Below are 10,662 nucleotides of genomic sequence, written 5' to 3' on the forward strand. Positions count from 1 at the left end.
CTTTGGAGAAAGAGAAATGTTACCTACAACTACAAAGCTGTTTCTTTAGTCAGCAAAGATGTAACATGAACTGTTTGGCATCAAATGGGCCATCATTTGGAGTATATCCACATACTATTTAAAGTTCCATATATATTTACAATGCCCCACATAGGAGCTTCCCAAATACTAAGAGAATAATGTAAGCTATTTATAGCATCCATTCAGCAATGTCATGTGATGCCTCAATAATTTGACATAGAATGAGAACGAAATTGCGCTGGGATATATAAAGGATCATGGATCCTATCCTATTAATAACATCTAGGTTTAAGCATTTATTGGCTCCAACGAGTTATTATTACTAGCAGGTCGGATCATTACATTTGGTATCAGAGCCGGTTGTTCAAGTGGAAGTGTGAGATTAGTTTCGACTGACCAAAGAGTCTAGGAATTAATGATAGGCTATGTCTGGATCTGGATGACGAGACTAGCGAGACAAATTTCATATTTTCTGGTGATTTTGAGTTCTGTGTGTGATTGGACTAATGAAAACATTAGGGCCTAAACGGAGAGAGCCTGTGATATTCTAATATTCCCACATCGGATGAAAATTATATTATGATTGGATATATACATTTTGGGCCAGTGGTTTAGAAATTATGAATTATTATTGCGAGTGGGTCAGGTCGTTACATATCACCACTAATTATAATTTAAAATAGAGTTGAGCTCATGTGCATTTAAAAGCACATGAGCATTTGTGCTTGTGACTTTTAGCTGTCGAATAGCCTCAAAATTCGTGCAGTACTATTAGCAATGTCTCCTATTAAATTTTTTTCCATTAAATCTCTGTTACTAGCGCTGCACGAATCTTGAGACAATTCAACGACCAAAAATTACAAGTACGTTGAGCTCATGTGCTTTTAAAAGCACAGAAACTCAACTCCTAAAAACAATCAAGACCACCCCCTTAACATTTTGCCATTTTGTAATAATTTTCTCAACCTTTCAATTTCTTTGATTGATATGTCCTTAACTTTTGGTTTCTTTGATCTAAAATATATGCTTTTTGTAAACCTGCCAAGTTTGTTGATGAGTAGGATATATATGGTGTTTTTATTAAATCTAAAGAGATTAACAACTAATGATTAATATCTAAGAAAATTGTTAAACTTGGTAACACATTTCAATTCGATTGAGACTGAAATAATTCAAACGAAAATGACCAATCTTTGAACTAAGAAAGGACAAATCTTACTTAGAGTCGTGCTATATGTATATTCCATGATGAGCTGTTGTGCTACTAATAGGGCTAAGCTTTTTGTGCTATAGACTCGTTTTCAACGATGGAGTATTAAATTTGACGATTACCGCTGAAAATATGACATAGAGGATTTGAATATTATAAAAACCAAAATTTATGATTTTGGGTCAAAATAGAATAGTTCCTCAAAAAATAAGGCATAAAGTTTTTAAATTCGACATCTAGATTGTAAGGCCCATTTAAAATGGTAGGGAGGCCTTTCTGTTGAAAATTTTTAGGTTAAAAAAAAAAGAATCATTTTGGTTTGGAAATTGAACACTTTAAATTTGCATGCATTTTCGCAAATATAAATGAGCATATGAAAGCATAAAGGGGAGACTCCTAGACTCGACCCTCTCACCTCTGGGCTTGATCGAGGCCTCCAACTCTGATACCATATAAAATTATATGAAACAATTGTTATTCTCTAAAAATTTAAACTCGTAGAAAACGATTTTTGTATACTTTTATATTTAACAAATAGTTTATACCACCAAATAGTGAACCCCAGACATTCCAGCTAGGCCAGAGACCCCTATGTAACAGTATCAAATACAAACTAAGAGATAGGTACAGATACGGGGGAGTGGGAACACAAATGTATGACTAGTACGAAAGACATTATAGCTGATGTTAACTTCTCACGCATTCCAATCCACTGAGAGAGTTTACTGTATAACAACTACACCACATCATTTATATACAGTTAATTATATGTTTTTTCTCTAAAAAAGATTATAATAAAAATATTTCTCTACAAATTATATTAGGTTGGGTGAATTTTCGAAAAAAGGGATTTGATTGGTTTGGAATGCTACATCACGTATATGACTGCTGCTGCATATTAGACTTTTTCTTGTAATTCAAAGTTTTGCCTCTTTCCATCCTTCGACTTTTTCTGGAAGATGAATTCTTAGATTTGTCTCCTTCCACATTTTCTTCCGTCCATTGCTCCGGTCGCTTCGAGTAATAGGTTATGATGTAGTTGTTCTCCGAATTTTTTGCTCATGTCTCTTCGTTGTGTGGTATTCCAAGTTTGTTATATGAAATAGTACTCGCTCTGATATCGACTATTGAAAATCTGCAACCCATTTTGATGATAATTGCTGCAAATTTGGATACTTGCTTCAGTACCGGTCGTTAAAATTTCACAATGAGTACAACCACAATAAAGAGATTGATTACAATCGACTCTTCTTCTTTGCAGAATAATTTCTACTGGATCCCTTTTTCTAAATCTCTCTCACGTATCGAATTATCCATGGCCACGAAAACCATAGTTAATTAGTTAATTCGGATTCGGCAAAAATTTGGTACAGGTATAATACGTATAAAATTTGTTTTCTAATTTTTAAATTCATTAAAAAATTCGGCTTAAAAAACGCATTCGATATAAAATATAAAATATAAGATATAAAATATACGATAATCTATATTCAAATATAAAAATTATAAGTTTTTTATTCAAATTTTTAATAATTCAGAAATAATTCGTGAATAATTCGGCTAGCCCAAAAATTCGCGAATAATTTTTTTTTTTTCAAAAAAAATTCGTAAATGGACCATTAAATTCAAAATTTTAATAATTCGTGAATAATTCGTGAACAATTCGCGAATTAACTAACAAAGACGAAAATCACACGCGTCCTCTTGCTAATTCAGTAGTGCTACCCACATGGCTCTCTCAGTAGTGCTACTCTCATCAATATACGGTTAATCAGCCCACCTTTTATGCATTTTACAATGCATAGGCTACAATGTACCTTGATTCTATAAAATTTAGGATTTGTACTTTTGTGACACGTGCCATAATTGTTTTACATCGAATGAGAATGAAATTATGATTGAGTATATAAGAGACCATGGAGCGTAACATGTGACGTCCCAATAGTCCTGTATCGGATAGAAATGAGATTATGATTGTGCACATAAGAGAGACCATGGACACTATTAGTAGTAACTGGAATTAAACATTTTGGACGAGTGGTTTGGGCCTACATAACGAGTTCTTATTTATAGTGAAATAGGTTGTTACATTTGATTTCAGAGCCAATAATTAGTTGGAAGTGTGAGATGAGTCTCGACTGAGCCAAAGTCGTGATGAGGATGTCAGAGTCTAAACGGGAAAAGTTTGTAATGCCCTAATAATCCAACATCGGATGAAAATAGATAATAGTAATAATAAGTGGGTCTAAGCATTTTGGGCCGACAAGCTAGGGTCGACAAGACAAGCCTAAGTTAGGAACAGAATGACAAGACTAACGGGCAAGTCTCACATTGCTTGATGATTTTGGACTGTGTGTGTAATTGGGCTGATGAGGACATCAGAATCTAAAAGGTACACTAATAATGATAATAATAATTAGATTTAAGCTTTTTGTGCTAATTGTTAGACCCAATGATGAGCCAATGCATAGACCATGTGATGAATGATCATCTGATAGATTGGGCGTTACGAAAAGATGATAGGCAGAATATATTATATATGGATATCATCATGTATTTGAGAAACACATCTATATAAGGGCTTGTTTACTCTACAGTATTGTTTTAGATAACAGCAGAATTGTGAAATTTCATGTTTATTTTATTATAGGAATATAGTGTAATAGGATTTTAATTTTTTTTTAACATTTATAATCCCTTAAAACATGGGATTAAAAACCAACCTCCTCCCTTAGTATTTTTTTTTTTTCCTGTGAAAGTTTGACTTTAAGAATCTTAACTATCTTTGTGCAAATTTTATATCTGCCTCAAAAATTTAAACTAAGTGCAAGAGACAAATAACTTTACGAATTCTCTAAACTTAGTAATATTTAAATAGATTTTATATTCAAATAGTTATGATTTTATATGATTAATTTAGTACAATGATGTATAATATTAGTTTCTATAGAAATTGGTATTGTGATAATATATTGTAGTTAGAAATAATATATATATTCTTGTCATTTTTAAGATATATATCAAATAAATATATTCCTACGTACAAAACAAAAATTATATTACAAGAATACATTCTTTGAAAAGTTAATTTCGAATAAAAAGTTTAAATTCTATGAATTTCAAATTTGAGATGCGCAAATGGGCTTCGATTTTATTTTTTTTTTGGTTCTTAATTTCCTTTTCTTTTGTGGTCAATCGCAATGGCCGTAAATATACGATTGGATTCACTTTTTCACAAAATCTAAAGGAGAGATAAAGGAAAGAATAAGTTTGAAACCAAACTACAATTAAAAAAAAAGAAGTAATTTGAATGATTGCTCATGCATTAATTGTGAAACAACAACCAATTTTATAAAAAATTTTAATTTAAACTATCGAGCTTTGCAATGCTCTTGAACTAATTACTTGATGGTTCTTTCTTAACAAAATTTCTAAACATCTTTCCAGTAAAGTTTCTCGTGCGATTCCTTTAATAAACACAGACGCATATGCAATGAAAAAAACATCAAATCGTGCGAATTAAACAAATTAAAATATTAAATAATAAGAATATTTAAAAGTTAAGCAGTTGTTTCGAATAGTTTCCTTACACCCGCTATTTGCGAAGAAGCTCAAGAGCCTTCAATAGCGTGGGAGCAAATCTTGTGACATTTAGCTTCACATCTTGGTTGAGCTTGTAGAACTCCCTCACTTTTTTCAACCCACTCCTGTGAATTGAATCCGGATCCTTGATCGCGGGGTGATCTCTCCCCAGTCTCTCCAACAATGTGCTCTCCTCCAAGCTAATCGTGTACTCGACATCTCGCAATTTCATTTCCCTTGCGGGCCAACCGTAGCAACTCTCGGCAATGGGCTCCAATTTCCCGTAGGGCACCACTTGGATCATGGCGGCGTTCGTTCTAAGGAAAACGATGTTAGTTAGCCCGGCCCCGTGCACCCCCATCAGCGCGTCGAATGAGTCCACCACCTTCGCGATTTCCGTCACGTTTAGGTCTCTCTTTGGCTCGACGACCACCACCTCAAACCCTAACTCCTCGGCCGATTTCACGACTTCCTCTATATTCAACAACCTTCTGGTTTCCCCCCTATTTATGAGCATCAGTCGTGGTTTCTTTTCCGGCTTATCTCGATAACTTATTGGTACATCTTTTGGAAGCGAGTAAGCTTCTCGAATGAACAACCGGAAGTCAAGCATTGTGTACCCTTTTGGAGGCAAATTGGGTAAGATCCCGAAATCACGATGCCTCCGAAGGCCGACAAGGGCACGCGGGTAGCAACGGATCTCCTTATCGCTAGAAAAATCGATAATTTCATACCTTGAGAGCTTCTTGAGTATCACGCTATACTTTTTGAGAAACCAAGGTTTGAGATTGGTTATGAGGAATTGAACCTCGCCGTTGAACCGACGAGAAGTGAGATAGAGGGGGATGATCACGTTGTTGAAGTCGTGCCAGATGTTCCCAATCTGGACACTTAGCTCGAACACGACCGCGGGGACATCGTGCCGGACCGTACAAGGAGGGGCTTCGGACGGACCGCGTAATGATTTTATTGTCACGAATTCGATCAACTTAAGGTGCTTGTGAGTTCGTACTCGGGTTTTCCACTCTTGAGGTTCAGGATTGGTGATTTTGGGGGGAGGGACATAAAAGACCGTCGAGTTGCTTCCGAGGATTCGAGTGTCGCCGGTGATGTCGCAAAAGTCTGGATTCGACGTGTCGCAGATCGGCTTCAGTTCTACCAGTTGGTTGGATTTTTCTGCGCCTCTACCTGCGCGAGAAGAGAAAAAAATTCAGCAAATTACTAAATTTTAGTCTAGTTCTCGATCATTAATTAATTTTACCAATGGGTGTTTCTTAATTTTCGCTAACTCACTACAGTGTGAAATTAACTAACTAAAATTAAAATATCACTGTTAGATAAAAAGTGAATTAACTCTACTCATAGTGATAGAAGCCCTATATATATTAATTGGATTTTTGCTTATTCAACCCCGATTACTATTCAAAATTTTCAAATTTACTCTAATTCTACCAAAATTCCCCTTTAAACCCCAAATCCAAGTAGTAAACCCTAAAGGTTTGGGGATATTTAAAAGATTTTTGAAAATCAATAAGAGCAACTTCTCTATTTAAGAATTAGTATAGATTTAAACTTTTGATATTGCAAGAAACTAAAACACTCGGTAGGAAGGGGTGCGACTCAATCAAATTGAGCTAATTAGGCGTGAAAACTAACTGATTGCAAACGAACTAATCTCCATTTGGTATATTTTAGGTCCGAACCCAACTTTTTCCCAACAAATATACATTTTTAATCGATTTCTTCATAAATAAAATAAATAGTAGGAAGCTTTAAGATGCTAAAACTTATTTATATTCACTAAATTAAGGGTGAGAGAAATTGGTTTTTTGTTTCGTTTTTCCTCTATAAAATTCATATAGTTTAGTCACAGAGAATAAACACTTTATGAGCGATAATTTTGTTAATTTTCATGCATCTTTAATTAATAACTATTATATATCTTATAATAATTAGAACAAAGGTTTAAATTAAGTGCTAAGGAATAATTAAGGTAATTTTATTTAAATTTATCTCACCTTGCTCTACATCCTTTGCAGATGGAGTTGATACAACTTCATGTTCCGTCGATCGTTGTGAAAAAACTACAAAATTCAATTAAGCTCATAAGAATCAACATTGCACATAAATATCAAAATAATAATAATGATAAAAGAGAAGGAAAAAAGAGAAAATAAAATGCTTGCCTAATTTATTTTTTTGCTTTTTTAATTTTACAAAAAAGAAAGATACATATATTAACTATAAGAAAATTAACATTTAAAGATGCATGCTTTATATATATATATATAAAATGATGCTTGAAAATATTTCAATATAATCTAGTGTCACATTTAAAAGTGTCGTCAAATAACAAGTCATTATTGGTAAAATATATTCTGACGCTTTAAAGCATCCGAATTTTTTGAAATCCTATTGTTTTAAAGTGTCATAGAATTAAAAATAACAGTAAAGTTTCTCTTTTAATAAATTGGTTTGATATAATAGAGTGCTCATATGACAACGCGTTTTAAATTAAACGCCTGTATTTGCTATACTATTAGGACGGCTGGGGACGCCTCCCCTAAGCGTCATCTAAAAATCGTTCTTATATTGAGATTTTCTTATAAAATCAATATTCCAACTTGTTTCTCACTACATATGTTGCTTGAACACATCTAGCTAAGTAACATGAAAGGATCAAAATGACTGAGAGCATAGATAACTGCAACTCACGATTCAGAGCGCGGATCGCAAACTGCTCCGACACGGTGAAGTAGGCGAGCAAGACCAGGAAGAAGCCCACGAGAAACCCCGCGCCGACATGGCTCTTCGACAAGCTTCGAGCCAAGCTCTTCGTCATCCCCGAACCCTAACTTTCTCGATATGTACCTTCTCGATCGATCTCACCACCGCCGTACGTTTCAAACTCTCTTCGACCGCCGCGGAGATGTTGTAGTATATATTCTCCTTAGCATGTTTGTTTCTTATAATGAATTTGGAAGAGGAAATATTTTCCACATGTTCGATTAATGATTCTCTTATGTACTTACTTAGCTAATAATTCAAACTATATATATAGTCAGAAGTGCACATCTAACTTCCTATAACAGTACAATCGTCCTACTTCATATAACAGATTCTTGGAAAAAGCACAACAAAAATATTCGTCTACAATTCATCATGATGGGGAAATTTAATTAATTGATTTGGGATACCTCATCACCTGTATACGACACTGCATCTTATATTTCTACTACTTCACTTCTTGAAAAGGTGTAGAATGCACCAGTTATAATACTGATATGGCAATCCTAACCAATCAGACTCTCTCCTTTGGATTCATCCATCCTATCACGGTTACTAGAAAAATATTTTATTGTATTTTTTTTTTCTCAAACAGAAAGATGTGTTTGGCTGGTTATTGATGATGTAGTATAAATGTGCCATAATAGGTAGACCTGACAATCTCGAACCAAATCCGCGGGTGCCCGTAGGTTACCTGCAAATTTGTGGGTATATATGGTTATCAACTTTTTCAATCCAAAAAATTACGAGTAAAATAAGTGGGTACCCATTAAGCTGTGGATATTTTAAATAACCCGCAGATACCCACGGGTACCTGCACATATATTTTTTAATTACAAAATATATTTCTTTAATAAATATTATTTTTTTTATCCATTCTAAAAATTCTAATCCTAATTTCTTATTGTGTCTTTTATCTTATGAAATATTTTTAATTGCTTTAAGACTTTAAATATTTTATTGTATGTTATAATATTTTAAATAATGAATTATATATATTACGCTTTTAAAACTTATATATATGTTTAATTTGTATTTAAAAAATGTAAGAGCAAAAAAAAAAAAAATTATAAGTAATCCGCATATCCACCCACCCATCGAGCTGCAGGGGAAAGAGATGTTGGCTATGCAAAAATTTACGAGTAAATTTTATTCATACCTAATACAATGATCCGTCCGCGGGTTATCCAACCTGGCCCGTTTGCCAGGTCTAACAATAATGGCTTCCTTCCACTTCTTAGTTCGGCCCAGTAGTGAGGTTTTGGCATTTTGTACTTCAGAATTTTGACTTTTCTTTCCGGAAGACCAATTCCCATTTTTCTTCCTTTCTTTCTCTCCAAATATTCCAACATCTCGAAAGGAAAGCTACGTCCAGAAACTTTCTCATTTTCTTCCGCCTGTTGCTCCCGTCACGTAAGCGCCTCTTATTAAAAGGAATAGGTTGGTGATGTAGTAGTTTTCCAAATTTTTGCGCATGCGTCTTTGTTGTTGTTTGGTATGCCAAGTTTGTTATATGAAAGAGTACGCCCTCTGATAGGGCTGGGCAGATGAGCGAGCCGGCTCTCGATCGACTCGCGCTCGGCTCGATATTCGGCTTGCTCGAGCTCGACTCGAAATTAAATGAGCGAGCTTGAATTAAAAAAAAAATTTAAAATTTATTTCAAACCGAGGTTGAGTATTACTGCGCTCGCTCGAATTAGGATAAAAAAACTCGAGTATATATATATATATATATATAGTAGAGCTACTATATATGCTGTCGCAAACATAGAAGATACGATGTTTCCGATTTTTTCGCCTTTAGATCAGTCCTTTTAATCATTTCTAATCTTTAGATTAATACTATTATCCTGTGGGGACCACTCAACTTTAGGGGGACCACTCGACCTTAAAAGACTAATATCATTTTAACCCTATAATTTCTAATCCAAGAGTTAAAAATTTGATAGCCAAAGTTGCCAAATACTATCAATAGTATTCCAGCTCAACTATATATATATATATATATATATATATATATATATATATATATATATATATATNTTTTATATAGATATATTATTATATAATAATTTATTATATAATTTACTATTTATTTTTATAAAATATAAAATATATAAATAAATGTTAAATAATTTAAATTATTGGTATTAGATATAAATGTTAATTTTATTATGTTGAGCATTCACATATAAATTGTACTTTAAAAAATAAAAAAAAAAAAGATTGACGCAACTTAAGTTAATTTTATATTTGATGAAAGTTAATTGCGAGAATTACAAGTAATGATTTCTCTTCTTATTCACTACCTACCGGGCCCTACGAAAAATTTTTGATATACTTATTTCACCATTTATTATTTCTCAACTCCTTATATATATATAGAGAGAGAGAGAGAGAGAGAGAGAGAGAGAGAGTTGAGCTAGAATACTCTCGAGAGTAAACGGGCCCGTTTACTCTCGAGTTGTTTTCGATGATAGAGCTTCCAAATGGACGATCGGTTCCGTTAAATATTGTGACACCCCAATAATCCCACATCGGATGGGAATGGGGTTGTCATTGGGGTCTATTAGAGACTTAACACTATTTATAATATTGGGATAAGCATGGTTTGGGTTGTGGGTTGGCCACATGTGATTATTATTGCTTAGTTGGGCATAGGTCGTTACATTTGGTATAGAGCCGGTTCACACTGGAATGTTGTGACGAGTTCAGCTGAGCCAGGGTCGGATAGAGCGGGCTACGGAACGAGTCTCAACATCGCCTCGGGATTTGGGCTGTGTGTTGTGTTGGATCTGACGAGGAGTCAGGGCTTAACGGGGGGTCTGTGACCACCATATATCCACATCGGATGGGAATGGGGTTGTATTGGGTCTATAAGAACTTAGACATTAGTAATAATATTGGTTAGCATCTTGGGCTGTGGTTGCGGCGCAACGAGTTATTATTGTATGGCTAGGTCGTTAATATGATCTAAACCATTAACTACCTAGAAATAGATTTCACGCCATTTCGACTATGTTTTAGTTCCATCTAGCTGAACAAAAAACATGAATGCGCTG

The 10,662-nt window shown here is 34.2% G+C and overlaps 1 protein-coding gene across 1 annotated transcript; it reads right to left on the minus strand.

The window, feature by feature from the left end:
• Positions 1 to 4,757: 4,757 nt before the first annotated feature.
• LOC109705040 (protein O-linked-mannose beta-1,4-N-acetylglucosaminyltransferase 2-like) lies at positions 4,758 to 7,850 on the minus strand. Its single transcript, XM_020225801.1, has 3 exons — positions 7,529 to 7,850; positions 6,832 to 6,897; positions 4,758 to 6,001 (listed from the first exon to the last, which is right to left on the minus strand). The coding sequence occupies exons 1-3, from the start codon at positions 7,653 to 7,655 to the stop codon at positions 4,827 to 4,829; spliced, it is 1,368 nt and encodes a 455-aa protein (XP_020081390.1). The 5' UTR covers positions 7,656 to 7,850; the 3' UTR covers positions 4,758 to 4,826.
• Positions 7,851 to 10,662: the final 2,812 nt, after the last annotated feature.

This window comes from Ananas comosus, unplaced genomic scaffold (assembly GCF_001540865.1).
Source record: "Ananas comosus cultivar F153 unplaced genomic scaffold, ASM154086v1, whole genome shotgun sequence".
Taxonomy (NCBI): Eukaryota; Viridiplantae; Streptophyta; class Magnoliopsida; order Poales; family Bromeliaceae; genus Ananas; species Ananas comosus.

Excerpts from the sequence above, each read along its gene's own strand:
- LOC109705040 (XM_020225801.1), bottom strand. The coding sequence starts at position 7,655 with ATGACGAAGAGCTTGGCTCGAAGCTTGTCGAAGAGCCATGTCGGCGCG. Across the intron at positions 6,898-7,528 it reads TGCGATCCGCGCTCTGAATC|TTTTTTCACAACGATCGACG; the intron begins GTGAGTTGCAGT and ends TGAATTTTGTAG. Across the intron at positions 6,002-6,831 it reads TGCAAAGGATGTAGAGCAAG|GTAGAGGCGCAGAAAAATCC; the intron begins GTGAGATAAATT and ends CTTCTCGCGCAG.